Here is a 25,307-nt window from a genome sequence, read left to right on the forward strand (position 1 = left end):
TATTGCATTAAGGAATTTTCAAAGGACCTGGAAAAGCATAATACACAGAAACACACATTTCTTTGAGTAAGTTGGGGAACAGTTTTGTGGATTAAAATCTTCTCCAGCTGACTCCAAAACTTTGCATAAGAACATAAGAAGACCCTGCTGGATCAGGCCAGTGGCCCATCTAGTTCAGCATCCTATTCTCACAGTGGCCAACCAGATGCCCATGGGAAGCCCACAAGCAGGACTTGAGCACAAGAGCACTCTCCCCACCACCTGTAGTTTCCAGCAACTGGTATTCAGAAGCATACTGCGTAGATTTGTAGTTAATGATGGAACATAACTTTTCAAGTATGAAGACAAACCACAAAAAGGGAAATAATGTTGAGAAAAAGCTCTTTAGATTTGTCATTAATGCCTTTTGTGACAAGCACACAGAGAACTCTGTTGTGAAAAAGAAAGATATTGAAGAACTGTAGATTATTTGAGAAACATAAGAGGGAAGGGGGAAGATGACGTATATGGTAGTTATTGAAAACTACTTTTTTTGTCACTAGGCAAACACTTCTTTTTTCATACTAGTGTTTGTTAATTTCTGTAGTAATAATTGAATTTATCTTTACTTCTTTTAAAATCAGTCGTCAATAAGCTTGGATAAAAGAATAAGCGTTGGCTCTTCGCTTCCCAGCAACCTTTCCGGTCCTGCTGATGATCTACCTCCAACTCGTATCAAGGAAAACCACATTTTGGAAGGGCTAAAGAAGCTACAAAAGCGAAAAATATTACTTGAACCACCGTCTGTTATATCCAAATGGGGATACAAGGATTGCATGGATTCTAATGAAGGAATCTACTCCCCTGGCATTAAGTGCAGCAGTCATACAGAAGAGACCCATTGCCCAGCAGAGGAAATGGAGCCCATTTGCACTGAGCACCAGAAAACCTTTGTGTATGATTCAGATTCTCATGAGGACACAGATGATGAGTCTTCATTTTTAGGATTGCTGCATCAAGTACCAAGCAAAGACTGTAGGCACTATTGTAATAAATTAACTCACAGTATTTCTGACAACCTATTTGGTTGGGAGCCTGATAGAAAGCATTTGCCAGAAAGAGGTTCTTATTTTAATTCGAAGGAAAGGCCTGAAAAACTGACTAGTTTTGTCAATGAATTTCAGTCAATGGCAAAATCATGCACAAATGTGAAGCTGCCTGTTTTGCAGATGGATACAAGTCTTGCTAACATAAGCTGGAGAGACCTTAATTTACACCTTTCAGATACTGATGACAATGAAATCCTGGATGAATTACATATAGAAAGCAGTGATGAAAAAAGCACATCAGATTTGTCATTAACTCCCTTTGTTGACAAGCACACAGAGAACTCTGATGTGCATGTAAAGAAGCAAAATTTCCAGTATGTATCTTCTGAAAAAGAAGCAAATCAGGTACCCGCTTATTCAGGAATTAGGCCAAAGGCATGTAATTTCATTAAGCAACAAAAAGTAATAAAGAAGACTTCTTCAGAAGAATGCATTACTGTAATATTTGATGCTGAAGATGGGAAGCCTATTGAATTCAGTTCACATCAAACTGGAGTTGTCACTGTAACTAGAAATGAAGTTTCAATCAACCACCCATGCGCTGGGCCCAATGCGGATTACACTGAATGCTTACCTCAGGGAATAGCTGATTTGCAAAAACCAATGGATGCTAAAAACTACAGCATCTTGCAAGTACCTAATAATGAAACTGAGAAAAACACTCTCCAAGATAACTTGGCAAACGAAGATGCAGTTGCCCCTACTATGTACAGCAACAGATCTTCTTTACACCTCAAGAGGTCCATGTTTCAGAATAACCCACAGCAAAAGCTAATGAACCCAGATTGTAGTATTTCTTCCAAGGCCAGCTCTCCATCTTGTATGCAGGCAGGTAGCAACCAAAAACGAAAGTTGACTAAAATTCCCAGAAGTAAGTTTTCGCCACAGAAAATGAAAAACACAATGAGTAAAGCTTATACTACCAGTTCTTCACATTGTGCTATCACGCTGGAGAAATCTCCATTGTCTCCTACAAAACGTTCAAGATTCAGTAAAGTGCAGGGTCCAACTGAGAATGCTGATTCAAAATTAGATTTGGTTGTTTCAAGTGCCCTCTCTTCACAAAATTCTAAAATTCTGAGCAGAACAGATTGGCCCAAGAATCAGCTTCCCGAATCAACTTCATTGCCCCAGCATCTTGTAGAATCCTTTGACCGTGAAGAGCCACCAACTAGAGATATCCATTGTGATGTGTCTGCTATAGAAGCCAGTTCTCCATCACCACCTCCTCCTCCAGGCAGGACAAAATCACTATTGATAAGACCAAACTATGGACAGTCAACACCTGTACCCAGTAAGCCAGGGGCAAGCATTTGCAGTGAGACAGTAAAATGTGTAGGCACATTATCACCACTAAAAGCATCATCAAAGTCTGTTTTTCATAATATGCATGAAATGCAAACCAGCAAGCTCCCTTCACCTAAAGGTGAATTAAATCACTTGCACGGCAAGAGAGAGAAGTTTACACAAAGCAAATGCATATCAGAGAAACACCCCACAATGTGTCAAGGCACTCCCAAAGTGTTTACAAAGAAATTTTCTCTGAAAACCTCAAACCAGTCAGTATCCTGCAATAATAAAGATTTTCATAATTCCAAGGATGTCCCCCTGACCTGCATACCACAAGATATGGATCCAGTGCAAAATGGACTATTGTCTAAGGACAATGAAGTACCTCAGAAACATAAACTTCCAAACAGCTTCTCCACATCACCAGATTGTCACACAGCAATGACTGGGGAATCTTTTCTGCCTCAGATTAATCACCCCCCATTATCGTTGTTGTCTCAGGGCAGTGATGTTGGAAACATACCAGACAAGGGTCTGAAGCCACATCTGCCTATAGGACTTAAATTACTCATAAAATCTCCTCAGCTCCTCAGAAAGAGCTCTGCTATACCAGGAAAGCAGGAGAAAGATAGTATGAATGCAGCCTCCAAAGGCTGTGTGAATTCAAGTAAACAGAGGCAGGATGAATCTTTAGCTCAAACCACCATAGATGTGGCTGGCACTGAATTAAGGAGTGTTGGGAATGAAATAAAAGGAAGTTTTGCTGAGGATTTTAGTACAGATCCAGCTTCCTCTGTTTCACCTGAATCTTGCTGCTTAATAGAACGAGGAGATGTATTAGAGAACCGATTAGTTAAGAGATCCATTTCTTCTAGTAATAAGCCATACTTGAAACCTGCCCTTGGTATGAATGGAGCAAAAGCCCGAAGTCAAAGTTTCAGTATTCACACAGCAGAAAAATCTCCTATACCTCCCACTGAAGGGTTAGGAAAAGTTCGGACACAGATTATAACAAATACATCTGAAAGAGGGAATTCTTTAACAAGGCAGAACTCGATTATGGAAGGATTACAAATCAGAGCTGTTCCTGGATCAACAACGTTGATGGATACTGTTTCAAGTACAACAAAAGTTCCAGAAATCTCTTATGCTACACAGGGTTCTTCCGGAAGTATGAGTAGTTCCAGTAGTCAGGTTGGTAGCCCAAGCAAACCACCATTCCATGTGTCTCCAAAGGGGGATTTATTTTGCAGTATTTCAAAAAATGAGGGCAGCAAATCACCATCTCAGAAAGATGTCCAAAGTAAATCTGTCTATGATGAAAAAGCCAGTGAAATTTCCAAACATCAACCAGTAAGCAAAAAAAGTGTTACACAAGCAAAAATGACATTGGAGTCATCAACTAGTATTTCATCAGAACAAATTCTGCCACTTCAGAAAAATATGGACAGCACGCAGTGTCCTCATAAACATGAAGCAGGCAAGATAGTATTGCAGGAATCCTGCTTAAAGGCATCAGAAGCCTCAGAGAATGTTTCAGCTTCCTCTGCTTCACAGCCCACAATAGAAGAAAAAGTCATGTTGTGCATCCAAGAAAATATGCAGAAGGGACAAGGGCAAAGCAAATCCCCTATCACTGAGACAAAACAAAAGAGTGGGGGGCCTTCTATTGCTAGCTGGTTTGGTTTTCGAAAAAGTAAACTCCCAGCCTTGAGTGGTAGAAAAGCTGATGTTTCTAAAGTAAGAACAGAAAAGAAAGAACCAAAGGGTTCAGCTTTTGGAAGCAAGCAAGCAAAATCAGAAAAAAGAAAAGACAAAAAGAAAACTGAACAGCACTGTGAAGCAGAAAATGAGCTAAATAAGAAAGTTCTGAATTGTGGCATTTCAGACAGTGTTCCAAAAGGGAAGAAAATGACAAAAGCCACACACAATAACCTCAGCCAAACTAGGTGCGAACAAAAAAACAGCTCTGCCACCACATACTCAGGAAAAGACAGCTTTATGAAAGAGCTTTTGCACAGGTAAGAATTTTAGGATATGTAGATTGATGTATCGATGTTTTAAAGGCTAGTAGATGTCATTTCCACTCAAATTCCCGTCTTAGCTTTTTCAATGTGAAATGTACAGGGAACATGCTGTAGTATGTCATGATCAAGCATGCCGTTGCAATATGTGTAATATGGTTGTTTTTCATCTTTCCAAAGAGCATCCCTTCTCACCCCTTTTACTTTGGCACATCACAGGCTGCTGTATAAACTCCTATTGCAATTAAAAAAACACCTTGCAGTGGCATCCAACAGTTAAAAAGCACCTTGCGATGAGCATGCAAACTTTAAAATGCAATAGCCCACATCCATATAAAACACCCACTTTGTGCATCATGACCCTTATTCTTCTCTAGATTACAGCTGTAGATGAAAAGTCCTGTAAAGTCTTGTATGGCCTAGGACCTGGACAGCCTTAAAAGACACGTCTCACAACTAACTGTCCAAGACTTGATTGGTGGTACCACAAGAACAAGCCTTGTTTGTAGTAGCACTTGGGTTATGGAACACATTCCTTGGAGAGATCTGCTCAGCAGTATTTTATACAACCTGCAGACTTTTTCTCACCCTGTATTTCAGCAGATATATGGTCTAGCTAATTTGTCTCTTTTCCCCTGGTTTCTTCCTTTTAAATTATCTGCTATGTTGTTTATTGTTTGCTTTTCAATTATTTTGTCTGATGTTTTTACTTGCAGCTATAAGCCGCTTTGGATGGCTTGTGTGAGGTGGAAAAGGAGGGTATAAAGTCTTTGAAAATGATTAAGTCTGCAGTCCAATACACGCTTATCTGGTGGTAAGTCCCATTGAAACCAATGGAGCTTGCTTCTGAGTAGGCATGTATTAGATTGCAGCCCTAGTCATTTCAAGATTCTTAATAACTGGAGAAATAATACCCGTAATATGATAGTTTCTTTTATGCAGAATCAGGCAAGATTAGGATGTCATGGATCAGGATGTCAAGGAGCCTTGTCTTTTTTTTGTAACATACTACTTGTATAGGCAGGAAGCTTTTAAAATATGAGTGTGCATTCAAATATGCAACCCCACCACTACCACCTGCCAACTAGAATGGCATAGCCCAGTAAAAACTGCACCACATGGCTGCTCCAATCATTTGTATCTGCTCTTTGTTAACCAGGTCAGTGGTCTCTGAAATTAAAGTATAGGAAGTCTTATAAAGACTAATACAAATATTAAACCGTTGCAAGTTTTTCTTTTTTAAAAAATGCATACAGCATTCAATATAGAAGGAAATGGAGTGCCTGGTTTTGTTTTGTTTTGAAGGTCTTCTAAATTTGCCATTGATTGTTGTTAGTAAATATATAAGGTAACTAACCAGAATTAATTACATTTATGGCAATCTGAGACCACAAAGACATTCAGCAACAATGGTTCAGTGTTGTCCAATTTGCCTCACAGTCATAGAAAATTCAAAATAAATCATTATATGTGAAAGACTAAATTGATATAGTACCTGAAATTGCAAGTGACAGATTTGATCAAGGCTAGTTAGAAACATTTATCACTCAAAGGTCTACAGGTAGAAAGATGCAGGGAAGTTGCGTAAAAACATTAAAGGAATGGGGAAAGTAGAGTGATTGAAGAAGGGCAATGTAATTTATCAGAGGAATCACTTTCTACCTGCAGAGTTGATAAGAAAGCAGCCCAGCAGACAGAAAGTGGATCAAATAATGTTTCCTACAGGAATGTGTCAAAGGGCAGTTCCCAGGGCTCTTCTCTTCCTAGCAACTCTCTTGGCACTCAAGGAAACCAGAAGAAAACCAGCAAAACAAGGGCTGATATGGAAATACCAGATGAGACACTGGTAAGCAGTTACACATTGCTGTCTTTAAATTTACTTTATTCCTTACTGTTACTGCACCAGCACAAGGTAAAAAATATGGTTGTCATCACTGGGGAATGTTGGATTCATGTCAGCATCTGATGGTCTAATTAGGGAATCTGATTTTATTTGTGCTCATGGCTGTCATGTGGTACAAATGTATTTAGCCTTTTTATGGCAATGTGTACTTGGTTACCTGGGCCTTCAAGCCTACTTCAAGGCCCTAGTATTCACCTTTTCAGTTGTTCTGTATCTCAGAAATTACTCATCCCTCTATCAACTGCCCTGCCAGTTGTGCTCTGCAAATTAAGCCCTATTTCATATGGCCCTCACCGCATGCGATATCTTCCATATCTAGAAGCAAGGCTTTTTCAGCAGCGCCCTCCCTTAGAGTGAATGGAGGCTGGAGATGCCAGGGATTGGAAGTAAGACCTTCAACATGAAAAGCATATGCTCTACTATTGAGCTACGGACCTTCTTTTACGTTTCCCCTCATCTCACCACACCAGTGTCCCAATCTAGATCAGGTCCTCTGCACTGGCAATCTGTGGGGGGTTGGGGGAGGAAGCTTGCATGCAAGGGAAAACAATGTGATAAATGCCATGGCTAGTTTGGTCCTAAGACCACTGTTGGGCAGTCATTTCTTTTAAATCTTTTTTGTTGTCGTTGCTTTTTTAAAAAGGTAAGGGATTAAAATCCAGTGCATGCTACTATGTTGTACAAGGAAATTTGAAGTGTGAAGTAATTACTTATTTCTCAGGGATATATTCTAAAGGTAGAATTTTAGAAGCCCTTCACAATGGAAATTGAAAAATCTATTAGCTTAGTATTGATGTTTAGGGTGCTTAAGGTTAAACAGTATCAATGGCTTGCACTCAACTTCAGGCAAATGTGTGCACGCATTTGTGTTTCCATGTAAATAAAGCCTTAACTAAAGGATATCCAAGGTCATCTCAAAACCTGAATCTATATGCTTTAGAAAACTTTTCTTCTTCCCCTCCCCTTCTGCCCTTCCCTTTTTGGCCTGTAGCTTCTATGGTATCATCTTTTCTTTGAAAATGTAGATGTCCCCTGCATTATAAAACCACAAATTATAAGCATATCTAAGTCTGCCCTTGTAATGTCACCGAAAGGAATGAGAGAGAATGAAAGTCTGGAAATGTGCAATATGCAGGAAATTCAATCCAACTGATCTAGAACTTTGATAGCAAAGCGGAGCCCCTTATCACAGCCACTCAATTTAACTATGCCCCATTTAATATGGTGCTGACAGCTTAGGGTATATCTTCACTGTACAGAAGTATTTAAAAAAAAACAAGCTGCCTTTACAGTTTCTTTTTAACTTCCTTATTATTGTCTTAATGGCACAGTAATTTGCAGAATTTTTTGTCTCATTTTGTGAAGTCTTTGCAAATGTAACAATAATAGCCGTTTAGGACTTTAAGTATATCTTCAAGAAACACACTTCATTTTATCAGGCAAGTACAAAGATTGTTCTGAATCTACATAAATAATGAAGAAGTTTTATTTTCCCCCCCTTTGACTTCTAAGGACAAATTAGTCACACTGCACAGGCATTACTTTTTCCTTTTCCAAAGTACCACTTTCTTAAGCTGACAATCAAAGTGTTATTAGGACTTTGTTTCTGAAGATGTGGGATTATATGCTACATCTTTGTGGGTTTTTCAGTTCTTGATTTTATTCTGTAAATGAAATAACTAGCATTAGCATGTTGAAGCCATTTAGAATGAAAGAAAAATGAATGCCTATAATTTGTATTCTTAAATCTGTTTTTTAAAAAAAAAAAATGATGGGAGAATTGTGGAGAATTTCAGTTTGTCCTCTAAACGCATGCTACTTATACTTAAAAAAAACATGTTCCATTAGTATAAGTGGAATACATCCATCATGGGAAGGGTATGTAGCCAACTCAAAGACTTTGCTAGAAGTCTTGTTCATTTGCTCACATGGATAGCTCCATTTTGAACCTAAAAATCAAATATTTTGTTAAATATGGGAAAGATGTGATGTGTTCCCCCACCCCCATGTGGTTGTAAATGGTGCAGTATGGGTTTTTTTTACAAATCACAGCGAAAGTGGGAAAGCCCTATGGGAAGTGTTTATGTGTGTGTGTGTGTGTGTGTGTGTTAGGGATGGGTGAGAAATTAGATTCAGTTCACATTTAAAGCGGAATCTATCAAATTCACACTTTTTGAAACAATATGACAACCAAAATACAGCCACCCTTTGAAATTTGCACTTACCTGAATTTTGCAATGCAGTTAGCCAACCAATCTTTACAAAAATGGGTATGTTGGGGGAAAGTGTGCATAAAAATGAATATATGATTGAAAATAACATACAAAAATTGATTATATGATAAGAAATTGTTTGCACAAATGTGTGCATTAGTCAGAACTACTTGCAACATGTTTAGTAGGAGAAATTTGCAGTAAAATGCTGGATAATGTTCATGGGTTTTTTTATCACAAATTGCTGCAGAAATGTGGAGAACTGAATTTTAAGATTGTAAAAATGAAAAACTAAAGAACTGAAATTGACAGATCTTTCCATCCCAAGCGTGGGTGCAGAAACATCAGTCAGTCATAATGAAAGCATTCTCACTTGAACTAGAACTCACCCATATCATTGATGCTCATATGGTATGGGAAGGGCACAATGGACCTTAGTGGTCATTCTTCCCAGGTATCTACCATAGGTGACAAAGTATCTATGTTGTCCATGTACCTTAAAACCGCTGGTTGACAAACTAGCATATAAGGTAGCAAGCCAGTTATCAAGGTACTGTACTGTTCATTGACAGCAAACACAAGGACGATTCAAATTATGTACCCGAATTCAGTTTTTTACAGATGGGGATATGAGCCCAAACTAGACATTGCATGCCAGTCAGTCATGCATTTTTCCCTCCTCCATTACCACCACCTACTTCAATATATTTTTAAGCTAAAGTAATGTTGGTGGCCTATGACTCTGAGTGGAAAAATGGGGTGGGGATTTCTTAAACTTTTTTTCTCCCAGATGGTTTTCAACTCAAAATCTGTTCCATCCCAGCTGATGGTGTTGTTGTTGTTGTTGTTATGTAGTAGTAGTAGTAGTATGTGGGGCTGCCCTAGGGCTTCCTATGGAGGCTCTAGCTGTTGCAAAATGCTGCAGCTAGACTGCTGATGGGCACAGACTATTGTCATCACATAACTCCAGGGCTCAAAAGCTTGCATTGGCTGCTTGTACACTGCCGGGCCAGGTTCAGGGTTCTTGTATTAGCTTACAAAGCCCTTAACAACTGGGTCCCGGATCCATCAAGGACTGCTTGATTCCTTACATCCCTGCCCAATCACTGAGGTCTTCAAGGGAGTCCCTGTTAGCAGTCCCCCATGGCTTGGATATATGGCTTATATCCACCAGGAGCCATGCGCTCAGTAGTGTGGGCTCAATTTGTGGAACTCCATTTCAGTTGAGGTCAGACAGGCCCCTTACCTTCTGAACTTCTGTCACCTACTGAAGACTTTTTTTTAGTGCTGCAGGTGTTTTAACTGAATTTTTATTTTATCATTTTAACTTCTTTTTATTTTCATTATTGTGAGTTTTTTTGTACACTGCTTAGAGACTATAGTAATTAAGTGATATGTAAACTGTAAAAAACATAATAGTAGTAGTCATGCTAATACATTACATTTGGATATGGAAAAGAAGCCATCATTAAGTGACTGCAACACTGAATAAAGATACCATTTCACATATTAAATTTGCTTCCTGCGTTCTTCAGTATAAATTAATGATACAGCATTCCAGGACTAAGATAAATGCAGGATCATGAGACCCAAATGCATTTTTTATTCTTATAAAAATATATTGGATCAGAAGCTTTTTCCTCTTGAGGAATTATACCACCTAAACACTTCTTTTTTCTTGGCAGTTGCATAGGATTGCTTTTATTAAAGCATTTTGAACCAATTTAGAAGTCATTCATAATAGGATGCTATGTACTCTGTACAACATGGAAGTTGCATTAAGGTGGGTAGCTAAGGGTGATAACAAAGGTACTAAAAGTAAAGCAGTTGTGTTTGGAAATATATTGTTATTGCTCTGTGCTAGTCAAAAGTAATATATGAAAGTGATTATAATTACTGTTTTTCTCTATACAATGCAGATCAAAGTGGCAACAGAAAACTTCCAAGAGGATGAAGAGAATGCCATCCTTGAGTCAACTTGTCAAACCCACTTAATAGGTAAACCAACAAATTGAACAGTGTATTAGTGTGCAGTTTAAATTCTCTTTGTACAGTATGTAGGCCACAATCCAACAAAATTATGTACATTTAAGCCCATTGAATCACAGCAGACTAAAGGTTGAAATGGTTGAGGAAATGGAGATTAGTTTTCCCATCTCTATAAATTTTAGCAGGCAGTACTAGAGAATCAGACCAAAGACCTTCCTAGTCCAGCATCCTCACATGGCCCAACCAGATCTATGCAAAGAGAAGAGAGACCTTGTTGTGAAAATCTTTTTCTTCAGTGGCTCAGTATAGACATCACAGACCAAGTTCTCCAGATCATGTTTTGGGATCAGAAATATGCCATGGACATAAAGGTTCTTCCTCCATCCACCTCTTACATACTAGGTCCTTCCTCACTTTCCTTGTTTGACTAAACATAATTGACTGTAATGTGTGAACCAGGTAAACTGTGGTTGGCACTCAACAGGAATACCTCAAAACTATTATCTTCTACTTTCCCTCATTCAAATCATCTGTCTTCTCAGTGACACATTTCTAATCTCAGTGTAGGTAACCTTACCATTGGTGCAAAATGTTTTCAACAGTCTTATAAACAGTCATCCTACCTGGCTGTACTACCATCCTGCACCCTGATTTTTAGTGTGGCATCATAGCAGTGCATATTGAACCAATCAATTTACCAGATTGTATTATAAATGGCAGGGGAGGGAACCTCCAGCTCATGAGCTTAATAAAGCCCATCAGGCCTCCTCATTTGGCCCATCGGGCCATTTTGGCTGAGCCATGTCCATCTGCCCTACACCTGAGATCATATATGACATCTAGTGTGGGATAGATAAAGTCACGGCTGGGCCAAAAAGATGTTTGCAGGCACCATTGATCAGCTTTTTAGTTCAACCTACAAAGCCCTTTGCAAGGCGCTTTGAAGACCCAAATATTTAGCTGATTGTTGAGGTATCAAAGTGCAGTGCCAGGCTCTCTGCAACCACCAAGGATCAGCTGGTTTTCAGTGCTTGAAAAGACCCCTGTACAGCCAAAACCCCAACAATCAGCTGGGATCAGAAAGTTCATAGTGCACACAGGGAGACTGGATGAAGTGGCTTGTATTCAAAGCAGTTCCTCCAGCTCTCTGAATATAAACTGCTTTTTGAGGGGGTGGAAATGCTGGTTTTAGACAGAGCATTTTTTCCTTCCCTGTAACCACTGATCAACCTCTTTGAAATCAAACTCCCAGCACCAGTCAGCTAATTGGCAGTTCAAGCAGCTTCCTTTGAACTTTGACAGGTGCCAATTGGCATCAGTATGATGTCAGATGATTGACGGGTGGATGGTCTCTCCATCTGTCAAAGCTGGTCCAGAGGGAGTGAGGAAAACAAATGGACCAGAACCCCTGCCTCATCCCTGCTATATGGACTTCAAAATGAAAGAACAGTGGGAAATGTGAAAAAAGCGGATAAGAGAAAAATCAGCTCATTTGAAATGTGGTGTTGGAGAAGAGCTTTGTGCATACCATGGACCGTGAAAAAGACAAATAATTGAGTGTTTGAACAAATTAAACCAGAAGTATCACTAGAAGCTAAAATGATGAAACTGAGGTTATCATACTTTGGACACATAATAAGAAGACATGATTCACTAGAAAAGACAATAATGCTGGGGAAAACAGAAGGGACTTGAAAAAGAGGAAGACCAAAGAAGAGATGAATTGATTCCATAAAGGAAGCCACAGACCTGAACTTACAAGATCTGAACAGGGTGGTTTATAACAGATGCTATTGGAGGTTGCTGATTCATAGGGTTGCCATAAGTCGTAATCGACTTGAAGGCATATAACAACAAAGTCTTCACAGAGTGTATTGCTTTCTAATCTGATTGACATCAATATTAAAACATATCTCTCTAAGTAGCCAAAGTGTCATTGAGCCATTAAGATGGTTCCCAGTCCTTATGCAACAGTTTAGCTTTTGAGAATGTTTATTCTTGGATCCCGCGTAGGAAAACATTGCATTGATGGTGCTATTCACATAGGTTGTTGCAGCTCAGCTGTATCAACTAAATGTAATTGTACATGATTGTCAAGGTTATAGGATGATCCCTGTGTGTGTGAGTGATTCATTCAGACAAAATGTTATGAGCTTCCATTTCTGATATTATAAAGTTTAATGAATGTTCTTCTATATTGTGGATTTTAAAGTGACCACAGTCTTTTTTTTAGCATTCTTTAATACCAAGAATAGAAGGAAGGTATGTGAAAGATTCACAGCATCGTATCCATGTTGGAATTTTCATAACCCTTTCTAATGGATTTCTGTTTCCTGAAAACAAATGCACACATTACTTTTCAAGAGTTGAATGGACAGTTTTGCCTTTTACAGGAAAGATCTAGTCGACATTACAATCCATGTTAAGGCATTCTTGCTTGCCCAGGCACTTTAAAGGGGTGAAATTTGTCTGTTTACTTTTTATTTTAGCTGTTGTTTTTTAGTTTTTATAATGGATCTTATGGTGGATTTATTTTATTTTGTTGTTATTGTACACTGCCTTTGGATCTGTATCGATGAAGACCAGTTTAGAAAATTTTAAAATAAATAGTCCAGTAGCTCATTAAGAATGTAGTGTATAGTCACAGCTTCAACCTGTATGAGACAAAAAAAATATTGTTGGCCCATTAAAACACATTGCTGATACATACACATACATGTCCATATACTTATGTCACATTAGCCAACTTGAAAGAAATATATTAGGTTATTATTGTTCCAGAAGGAATTGGTGACTAACTTACTGCAATTCCATACCTACCTACCTGCTTTTCTCAGTAGTGAGTGGGCGCAGTGCTTCCATGAACAATACAACATTTTATTGTATCAAAGTTCACTTGGGGGACAAACATTTTCATACAAAAATAATTTACATTTAAACAGGACCAGAATTATATATACTGACCTGCAAAACAAGTTATAGCAATCTCCCTGATCATCATAATTCTAGATTCACAACAGGATTGGCAGAGTGGTCGTAGAATTATAGAATCATTGAATAGTCCAGTTGGAAGGGGCCTTTAGACATCAAGTCCAACCCCCTGCTCAATGCAGGAATCCAGTTTAAAGCATATCCAACAGCTGCCCCTTGAATGCCTCCAGTTGGAAAACCCATCACCTCCCTATATGTCCTTTATAGCATAAGTAAGAGTGTAGTCCTAATCTACAGGTCCACTGGCTGAAGACAATTCGGATAGGGCAGAAGGGCTCTGTCAACAGTGAGGGAACCCCAAGCCCACAGAAAGTTCAGTGGTAGAGATCTGTCACTGGCAGTATTTGCTAGGGTTGTGCAGGGACTCCCTGGTCCTATTTGTGATTCCAATGTATAAATAGAGATCAGGCCCAATCCAGTCCAGACATATTCAGATGCAATCCGAATCACCTTCCGAATATTACAAAGCTCCGGAAATCCCATTGACTTAACACTGCAAAACCAAAATGGCCATAACTTTCTCAACCTTTGGCCTAGATATATGAAATATGGAGACATGGTAGCAGCTATAGGGAGGATGAAACCTGCTGAGTTTCAGGTGGATAGCTTCAGGGAATTGTGTGCTAGCCACCTTTAAAGTTTAAATTTTTAAAATTTTAAATGGACATAACTGTTTTATTTTTACACAGGGACATGAAATTTGGCAATGTGATAGCCCTCCATAGAGGGAATTAATCCCACCAAATTTCAGGTGGGTAGCTCCAGGGGTTTTCATGCTAGCCACCTTTAAAGTTTGCTTTTTCTAATATATATTACAAAGACTGTGAATGCTCAGTCATGCCAGTTCTGAGGCTCCTGTGTTTCCCCTGTTCATTTCTTCAAGATTTTGAAATTTTTAAAAAAATGTTGGAATACTAGACATGAGTAGGTTGACTTAGGCAGGCACAAACTAACAGCACCATTATTATTATTATTTATATATTAGATTTGATTAGACGCCCATCTGGCAGAGGTTAATCTGCCACTCTGAGCGACATACAGCAAAACACAAATACAGTTCATATAAAAACATAAACAGAGAGCATTAAAAATTAAAGGTTAAAACACCCCCAAAGCTGCACACTGCTAACCTAACCCCCCTCCCACACCTTGTTAAAGAGCCAGGTCTTCAAGGACTGATGGAAACAGAGCAAGGAGGGGGCCTGGCAAAGGTTGGTTGGCAGCGAGTTCCATAGTGAGGGAGCCACTACTGAAAAGGCTCTGAAGCTGGTCCTCACCAGTCTTGCTGCTCTTAATGGGGGAATAAGAAGTGAACCGTTCAAGGAGGATCTTGTTAGCCGGCGCCCCTGATGAAAATGGAGGCGATCCTTTAGGTAGAGTGGGCCGGCTTCAAAAAGGGCCTTAAAGGTTAAGGCCAGGACCTTGAATTTGGCCCGGGCAACCACCGGTAACCAGTGCAGTTCCTTGAGGACTGGGGTGATATGATCCCGCTGGTGGCTGCCTTTAATCAGGCGGGCTGCCGCATTCTGCACTAACTGAAGCTTACGGACCATTTTCCAAGGTAGACCCACATATAAAGCATTACAGTAATCCAACCGAGACAGAACCAGCGCATGTACCATGGAGATAACATATGCATAGAGACATGTTATGTTATGTTACGGTTTATTTCTCTGTCGCCTTTTGGCCAAAAAGGCCCTCAAGGCAGCTCACAAAAAAATAAACACAAATACAAAATACACATTAGAAAAGAACAATAGTTTACAAAAATTTAAATAACAAAATATTAACATTGTTAAAAAAGCAACAGCAACATCTTTCATGACATGAAATCTGGGGACATGGTAGTCCTTATAGAGGGAATTAACCCTGCCAAATTTCAGGTGGGTAGCTCCAGGTTTTTCATGCTAACCACCTTTGAAATTTGCTTTTAAAAGAAAGTTTTTTTGAAAAAAAGACCCAGTCATATAGAGGACAGTTTGCCAACAGCAGGGAAAAAACAAAATACTATTTAATATTAACAATATTCGCTCTGGTTAGCAATTGGAAATAACAACAACACTAAATTCAGAAAGGTTGGCTAAATATGCCCATAGGTTTTAATAATTATTACTAGAAATGAGAATAGAACAAACATTTTTTTAAAAACAGACAGTGAACTTTTAAAAAAAAGTAAATAAAGATGGAACAGATTGATTGGGAAAGAATAGAATACATACACAGGCTGAACAAATGCCACCCAACCCCCCCAAGCATTTCTAAGAGACAGAATTTACATAAGGTTTCTGCATTTTAAGACTTCACACCTTCCAAGCACAGTGATTGGAGCGTGTTGGGTAGGGTAATAGCATTCTAGCCTTCCTCCCTCTCTCCCCACTCTGGTGTTCTCCCTGCCTGTGTTGATTATAGACTGTTTTGAACTATAGATCTGTTCAAATCAATTCAGGACTAGCCTATCCACTCTGGAGAGATTTGTAGCTGCTTCAACACAATCTATACAAATTGGCCCAAATAAGCCCGATTTGGTTTGTGATTTATACAAATCTGGTGCCCTAGTATTCGCTTCAGTGGTAGGCTTGGCAATGAGGCATTCTGGAGACAAATTGGAGCTTGATTGAAAGCCTCTTCATTTGCCCAGGAAGTCCCAAGATTGAGCCCATCAACTGCATCAGCCTGGAGCTGGATTTTTTTGCAGGATTATTTTGTGATATATTTGTGCCCTCTGTGCTCTTCAACAGAGATCCTACAAACCCTGCTTAAAAGTGCAAACCTGGAGTTCATTGGAGTCTTTCTGAACCAAGCAATGATAGATCATACAAGTTCAAGTGATTTTAAAGATTTACGCTTCAACGTATTAAGATTTATTACGCATGAACACACAAATCATAAAAAGTTAGTGGTTATTATGCATAATAATATTGGGGGCACCGCATTTCGGTGGTTCCATTCCTACTTTGATGGCCAACTCCAGAAGGTGGTTCTTGGGGAACATTGCTCAGCTCTGTGGGTTCTCCACTATGGAGTCCCCAGGGGTCAGTTCTGTTCCTCATGCTGTTTAACATCTACGTGAAACTGCTCAGTGAGCCATCAGTATACTGATGATATGTAGCTCTATTTCTCCTTTTGATCTTCGGCAGGTGAGACAGTGGATGTGCTGATCAGAGCTTGATTGCAAGAGTGGACTTGATGAGGGCCAATAAGCAAAGTTTAATCCAGATAAGACTAAGATGCTGTTGGTGGGTAGTTCCTCTGACTACCTAAGCGGTCTGCAGCCTGCTCTGGATGGGATCACATTCCCTCTGAAGAGCATGTTCATAGTTTGGGGTTTCTTCTGGATCCATGGCTGTCACTTGAGGCACAGGTGGCCTTGGTGGCACAGAGTGCCTTCCATCAGCTTAGGCTACAACTCTGTCTGGACAGGGATAACCTGGCTACAGTAATCTATGCACTGGTAACATTGAGGTTGGAATACGCTTTACGTCGGGCTGCCTTTGAAAATGATTTGGTGCAGAATACAGCTGCCCAACTGTTGGCAGGTTCAAAGGGAACAGATTATATAACACCAATTCTGCTCCAAATACACTGGCTGCCTATGTGTTTCCAATCCCGATTCAAAGTGTTGGTTTTGACCTATAAAGCTGTTTATGGCTCAGGATCCCAATATTTTTTGGAATGGTTCCCCCAATATGAACTTATCCGGACCCTTAGATCTTCTTCTGAGGCTCTTTCCAGGTCCCCCCTCTGTGAGAGGCGCAGAGGATGGTGATAAGAGAGAGAGCCTTTGCAGTTGTGGCTCCCCATCTGTGGAATGTGCTCCCCAATGATCTGTCTGGCACTTTCATTGACATATTTTCAGTGCAGGTAAAGACTCCCCCCCCCCGGCTTTTGATAGACTAGGATGATATTGTTTGTTATTAGTATGCTGCCAAAGCTTCCTGTGACTATGAGGGTTTTTTGTTTTGTTTTTATAGTATAATATTTTTGTGTGTTTTTAACAGCAAGTCACTTGGAAATCTTTGGGTAACAGGCGACTAACAAATCAAATTATTATTATTAATCATCATCATCTTACCTTGCAAGCATGGGTGACCTCCAATTGTCTCAAGTGCCAGGTCTCACCCAGGGTCCAAGTCCTCCTCCTCTTAGTTCCTGGCTAGTTCATCCATCTCATAACTTCCCCCTCCCTCTCTGCTGCACTAAGTTACTTCTTCCTCACTTCTTCACTCCTCCATACCATAGCTTTGTATCTCCTTTTGCTATCTCCATCCAACATGGAGTGTCTGTTTCTAACTGACTCCCTGTATTTTTCTCTTCTCTGTGATAACCTCTCACCCATTTCCTACCCTTGCTGTTCCAGACAAGATAAGCAAACAGGGCTGGTGCCAAAGGGTGGCCAGGTCAGACCCTGGCCCAGAGGAGCTTCTGAAGGGCCCTTCTTTTGGGTGTGGGGGTAGTGCTCCCGACCCTGCCCCAGATCACAGAAATGGAGCACTCAGCCCCCCTAGATCGTGAGGGCCTGCGGCGCCTGCCTGCTCCACCTACCTCTTCTCCCTTTCTGTGTGCCTTGTGCACACAGGTGCCATCAACCAAGATGAAAGCAGAGGCGTCTATAAGGGGCTGATGCCCCTATTGCCATCTTGATTGATGGCAGGCATGTGAGTGCACGCAGTGTAGGTCACATGCGTGCCATCAATGAAGATGATGGTGGGGGTATCAGCCCCTTAGAGAAGCCTCCGCCACCATCTTTGTTGATGGCAGTGACCTGCTGTCCCAGCGTGCAGGGCATTCACAGAAAAAGAAGAGGTAGGTGAAGTGGTCCCACCCGGTCAGGGGGGGCTAGCAGCAGGGGGCCTGGGGCAGGGTGGCACTCAAGGGCCCAGTCATGCCTGACACCAGCCCTATAAGCAAATTTGGTCTTCTAACACAGTATACCATATCCTGCCCCTAGGCTCCTCATTTACAGAACAATCCAACTCAGGGGAAGCTAGTGGAAGAGAAGCTGGCAGGAAGAACCAGCAGGAAGAGAAGGTGGCGGGAAGGTCTGCAGCATCCAATAGCCATTCAGAAGCTCTGGGCCAGCTGAATGCAGGCTCAGCTGGGAGCTGTGCACAGGGACTGGAAAGTACAGCCAGCTCTCACGAATACCCCTGCCAGGGAGTAAGCGCTCTCTATAGACTTCAATCTTAGACCAACCTTTTTCCTGGTGTAACTTTGGCCCAGATCGGGACCTGCAGGAGAGCTCCTAACGCATGTTGGATGTTGCCTAAGTCCCCCGCTTGGCCCCTCCCATGACATGCCCCCAGAATACCCCTTTTGGGGGCCTTACACTGGCTTATGCCAGCTCCCAGCCAGGCTGGGCTTCCCCAGCAGACCCCTGGCTAAGCCGGCAGGGTCCCGGCTCCATGGCTCAGTCAGGATGAAGGGCTTCTGCCAGGGGAGCCCAGCTGAGCCAGGACTCTGCCTGCTCAGCCAGGGGTACTCCATGTCCACCTCCATCATTCCAGTGTAAATAGCAGTTGGATTGCGCCCTTAAACATTTGTCAAAGTGTCTTTACCAAAGCCTTGTTTTCATCAACTTCCTGTTTAAAAATCATGCAGCAGCATTTTCAATGTGCTTTTGCTTCACTTTCACTTATTCTGTAAGCTCTGGTGGGCTGAAGCCTCAGTTTAACTCTTTCTACCAATAATTAAGGAAAGTATAATATAATATAATGTAATATAATATAATGTAATGTAATATAATATAATGTAATATAATATATTTAATATAAGATAATATATTGAATATGTGCCTATTTTTTCTAGTCCTACAAGCTGGCGTAGTTCATTCTCCCTCCCCTCCATTAGTTTAGTTTTCAAGGAAGGGAATTCAAAACAACAAAGATCTGCCAGGAACAAGAGAGAAAGCTGTACCCAACTTCTGCTCTCGCTGTTATGAGCAGGCAGGGCTTTGGATGTGGTAGTGGCTTTGCAGTAAACCATACATGCACGTACACACATTTGCGTGTGCACACACACACATACACACTTAGGATTGTTCTGTAAATCTCTCAGGTCTTCATAGAATGAGTGACAATGCAGATAATTCACCAGATCCTCCCCACCATTTTGTTCACAAAGGTGCCTACTTTTGCCACCCTGGGCTTCTTCTGGGAGGAAGGGTAGGATATAAATTTAATAAATTAATTTAATTTAATTAATAAATAGATACTTTGCAGGCTTTGTATTATGAGATCTGCTTGGCTGAGTCCAGAAGTCCCTCTAAACCAGCGTTACCCAACCTTTTTTGACCCAACACCCCTTTGCAAAATCTTTTTGTGCCCAACGCCCCCCTCAGATTAAGTATATGCCAATGCTTCCTATTATACTTAATATACTTAACAACAAACTCATTCAGTTTACCGACATTTTTTCATTAAACAAGTTCATTTAAACATCACAGAAACAATGGGTAGCGAGTGTGTCCCATTCCTGAAGAAAACCAGCGAATAACTGACAGTCTGCGTCACCCATTTGCACATGGCACTCATCCGTTGAAAGAATGCGCCCTCCACCAATACACCCAGCTTATCAAACACTCTCTCGTGATTGGTTCCAACATCCCTCAAGACAGCATCGGAAGATTACCTAGTGCCGGGGCGTGGCTAATATCCCCATTCCTTGATATGACACTGGCCGCTATTCAGAATTTCTTTACTTAAGAGCACACACTATTTATAGTGTTATTTCCATGAATTGAGACTATTAAATACATTCCAACTGGGGACAAAACAGTTTAAAAATTAATGATGTGTATTAAATAAAATTATTTTTTTATATATATAATTTTTATTCAAATTTTTCCAAAAACAAACAAAACAAAGTCAAAAAAACATAACAATACAACAACAAAAAATGAAAATAAAATAGTTGACTTCCGATTTGTCACAGATCAGCTATAAGTATATAATATACATCAAACCTGTCCCTTAATATATACATACAGAATCCCTTTTCTCCATAGGCTGTCTTAATTAATCGTCAAATCCCAGTATCATCATTTTATTTTGATCTTTCAACAAAAAGTCCAAGAGAGGCTTCCATTCCTTAAGAAATGTATCCGTCGATTTTTCTCTAAGTAAACATGTCAATTTATCCATTTCTACTAAGTCCATTAATTTCAATAGCCATTCTTCCATTGTTGGTGTTGATTCCATTTTCCACTTTTGTGCATATAATAATCTTGCTGCCGTAATCATATATAATATTATTCTTCCATATTTCTTTTCTATTTGTTTATCCATAAAACCCAATAAAAAAAATTCTGGTTTTGACTGAATATTTATCTTTAGAATTTTTTGCATCTTCCTACCTATCTGTGCCCAAAATGATTTTGTCTTTTTACATAACCACCACATATGATAAAATGATCCTTCTTGTTGTTTACATTTCCAACAAACATTAGAAACATTACTATACATTTTTGACAACTTTTCTGGAGTCGTACCAACGGTACATCATTTTATAAAAATTTTCTTTAAGATTATAGCATAGTGTAAATTTCAAACCTTTTTTCCACATATTTTCCCATTGATCCATTTGTATATTATAACCAAAAATTTTTGCCCACTTTACCATACACTCTTTTACTTGTTCTTCCTCCATATCCATTTTCAATAAGAGTTTATACATTTTCGCAATTATATTTTCATCATTTGTACACAGTCCTATTTCAAAATCAGATTTACTTATTTCAAACCCATACATTTTCTTGTCCATTTTATATCTTTCTAACAATTGTAAATAGGCAAACCATTGAAAACTATATCCTTCCTTTGTCAGTTGTTCTCTCTCTTTCATTGTATATTCTCCATGTACATTTTCTAATAGTTCTTGATAAGTTAACCATTTCTCTTTTCCAGCCATTTCTCTTCTATAAAACGCTTCTTGACTTGAGACACATAATGGTATTTTCGAATAAAACCTTGGTTTATATCTATTCCATATTTTCAACAGAGGACGTCTTATAAAATGATTGTTAAAGTCTACATTTACTTTTACTTTGTCATACCATAGATATCCATGCCATCCCCACTTCAAATTATGGCCCTCCAAATCCAATAGTCTTTTATTCCTCAATAAGATCCATTCCTTTATCCAGACTAGACAGCAGGCAGCAAAATAAAGTCTCAGATTTGGTAATCCCAGTCCTCCTCTTTCTTTGGCATCTTGTAGTAATTTAAATTTGACTCTTGGTTTTTTTCCTTGCCATACAAATTTAGAGATATCTTTTTGCCATTGTTTAAAAGGTAAATCAGAGGACATTACAGGTATTGTTTGAAACAAAAACATCATTCTCGGTAATACATTCATTTTTATCACAGATATTCTACCCATTAATGACAGTTGTAGTTTATCCCATCTTAGCAAGTCTTTCTTTATCTCTGTCCATAATTTTTCATAATTATTATGAAACAACTTTGAATTTTTATTTGTCATAATGATACCTAAATATTTCAACTTTTTCTCTATTGTAAAATCTGTCTTGTCCATTAACTCTTTCTGTTCCCTTAAAGTTAAATTTTTCACCAACATCTTTGTTTTTTGATTGTTGATCTTAAATCCTGCTAACGGTCCAAATTCTTTTAATTTGTCCATCAATACATTAATTCCTTCCAAAGGATTTTCTAGTACAATTATCAAATCATCAGCAAATGCTCTCAATTTATGTTCTTCTTTTTTTATCTTTAATCCCGAAATTCTTTTATCTTGCCTTATATCTCTAAGCAGCACTTCTAAGACCAGAATAAATAAAAGAGGAGATAAAGGACATCCCTGTCTTGTACCCTTTTGTATTTCACATGAATCCGTTAAATCTCCGTTAACAATTATCTGAGCCTTCTGAGATGTATAAATCGATCTAATCCATTTTATAAAATTGTCTCCAAAATCCATTTGCTCCAAAACCTGAAACATAAATTTCCAATTCAAATTATCAAATGCTTTTTCAGCATCTAAAAAAATCAAAGCTGCTTGTTTATCATTTCGTTGTTCTAAATACTCCAAGACATTCAAGACATTTCTGACGTTGTCACGTAATTGTCTTTTAGGTAAAAACCCTGATTGATCTTCCTGAATAAATTGTTGCAATATTATTTTCAATCTTTCTGCCAAGATCATTGTAAAAATTTTATAGTCATTATTCAATAGAGATGTTGGTCGATAATTTTTTGTTTTAGTTAAATCTTGCTCCTCTTTAGGTATTAATGTTATATTAGCATTTTTCCAACTATCCGGTATCTTTCCCTCTTGCAGAATAAGATTCATTGTAGACTGTAAAGGTAGTAAGAGTTCTTCCTCCAAACATTTATAATACATTGCAGATAACCCATCTGGTCCTGGTGCCTTTCCTAATTTAATTTTGTTTATAGCTTCAGATATCTCTCTTAACGTAATAGGGCCATTAATAGCTTGTCTCTGAAAGTCTGTAATTTTAGGCAAATTCTGTTTAGATATATACTCTTCTATTTTTTCAGATGGAATTTCCTGACATTTGTACAATGTTGAATAATATTGATGAAAAATCTTTTTAATTTTTACATTATCTGTCAACGTCTCATCTCCTTCTTGTATCTTTAAAATGATATTTTTTTGACATTCTTTTCTTAATTTATATGCTAACCATTTCCCAGGTTTATTTGCAAATTCAAAAGTCCTTTGTTTAGCAAAATTTAGTTTTCTTTCAATTTCTCTAACTGTCAGCATTGATACTTGCTTCTGTAACATTTTGATTTGATTTACAATAGAAACTTTAGTTGGATTCTTTTTCAATTCTTCCTCTTTTTGTTTTATTTCTTCCAAAATTAATTGCATTTTCTGTTGTTTCTTTTTTTTTAATTCAGAGTTACATTTAATAAGATATCCCCTCATAAATGCCTTACTTGTATCCCAAACAATATTTTCACTTGTTCCTTTATGTAAATTATGTTCAAAAAACTCTTTTAATTTCTTCTTACATTCTTGTACTACTTTGTCATTCTGTAATAAAGATTCATTTAGTCTCCATCTAAATCCAAGATTTTTCTTTTTTAAAGTTAATATCACAGGGTTATGATCCGAAAAAGTTTTTGGTAATATATCCATTTTAAAAGTGTCCTTCGCTAAAATTTTAGACATCCAGATCATATCAATCCTCGAGAATGTTTTGTGTCTTTCTGAAAAATAAGTAAATTCCTTTGCATTATCATTTATATATCTCCAGGTATCCACCAATTCTAAATGTTCCATCAGTTCAAAGCAAATCTTTGGTAATTTACCCTGTGTCTCTTTGATATTTTTTTCAGAAAGCCTATCAATTTTTGGTGAGATTACCCCATTCCAATCACCCATAACGCACCAATGGTCATATGAAAACTCTGACAATTTTTCCATAAGTCCTGTGTAAAACCTTGTTTTATCTTCATTGGGGGCATAGATACCCACTATCAAAATGTTTGTACCCTGTAGAGTAATTTCAACCCCCACAAATCTACCACTATCATCCAGTAATACCAATTTAGGAAGCAATTGTGGGTTAATGTAGAGAACAACTCCATTTTTTTTTTTTGGTCCAGCCGAAATAAATTCTTCACCCAAATTTTTACAAATCAAATATTTGGAATCTTTCTTCTTAATATGAGTTTCTTGTAAACAAATTATATCCAATTTTAATTTTTTCAAATAGTGAAACACTTTCTTTCTCTTCTGCGCCGTATTAGCTCCATTTATATTCCAAGTTAGATATTTGTAATCCATCTTTAAGCGTGTATTTTAAAATGTGCCTGATGCTCCTTTTAATCCATCATCTTCCTTTCCTTCCTCTGCATATCTTTGTTGACTTTGTTCCCCAGGAATTATATCCATATCTTTGAGTTTATCTTCATCCATATCTTTTGAAGCTTTTCTCAAGAAGTCCCTTGCTTTTTGAACAGTATTCAATCTATATTTCTGTTGTCTGAATGTAAAGATCACTCCTTCTGGAACATCCCATCTAAATTGAATTTTGCGTTGCTTAAGTTTCTCTGTAAGGAAAGCATATTCTTTTCTCTTACGTAAAAGTCTAATAGGAATTTCTTTCATCACCAGTATTTCCTTACCATCAATTTTAAAGGTATTTTTAAAGTGTTGCTGTAATACCATATCTCTGGTCATCTTCTTTATAAAATGAACAAGCACATCTCTTGGAATTTTATTCATTGTTGCATATCTGGAATTAATTCTATACACTTAATCTATTTCAAATTCCATCCGATCTTCATTCAAATCCAGAAATTTTACTAGAGCATTAACAATTTTATCTCTGATGTCTTCACCTGTTTCCTCAGGAATTGCACGGAATCTCAAACAATGTTCTTTATTTTTCATTTCAATCACAGCCATATAGTCCAAGTTTTTTTCTAATTCCAGATTTAATATATCTGTTCTATTCTCCAAGATTTGTACCTTTTCTTTAATGTTTTTTGCATCCTCCTTTATTTGCCCAATTGTCCCTTTAATCTCATCCACTTGTGTTTTAATATAGTCTTTTATATGTCAATTCAGTTTTCATTTCCTGTTTTATATCATTAATCCCTTCCATTATTTTTTGAAACATATCTGGGGGTATAACCCCTTCCTGTGGATCAGTAGAACTTCTTCTTCGCTCCTGGGTCTTAGTTGCTTTTTTAGTTGTCATTTTCAAGAAAAGCCTTTAATTTCTGATATTAATCACTGTTCCAAAACGTAGAGGCAGTCTATTTCTTTTTTTTTCCTCCACCAACAAAAAAGTTAATATTCCAGGCCTGTTATTGAA

At 38.4% G+C, this 25,307-nt stretch overlaps 1 protein-coding gene across 3 annotated transcripts in view; it reads left to right on the forward strand.

Moving 5' to 3' along the window:
* The window catches only part of NCKAP5 (NCK associated protein 5), a 969,055-nt gene that overhangs the window by 799,642 nt on the left and 144,106 nt on the right, over nucleotides 1-25,307 (forward strand). For 2 of the 3 annotated variants that reach the window (XM_061608949.1, XM_061608950.1), the window contains exons 17-19: nucleotides 624-4,399; nucleotides 6,071-6,248; nucleotides 10,438-10,516. In XM_061608949.1, coding sequence (XP_061464933.1) covers nucleotides 624-4,399; nucleotides 6,071-6,248; nucleotides 10,438-10,516 — 4,033 coding nt within the window. The remainder of the gene's footprint in view (nucleotides 1-623; nucleotides 4,400-6,070; nucleotides 6,249-10,437; nucleotides 10,517-25,307) is intronic. The other variant, XM_061608951.1, reaches the window with a different exon arrangement.

Source organism: Rhineura floridana, chromosome 2 (genome assembly GCF_030035675.1).
Source record: "Rhineura floridana isolate rRhiFlo1 chromosome 2, rRhiFlo1.hap2, whole genome shotgun sequence".
Classification (NCBI taxonomy): domain Eukaryota; kingdom Metazoa; phylum Chordata; class Lepidosauria; order Squamata; family Rhineuridae; genus Rhineura; species Rhineura floridana.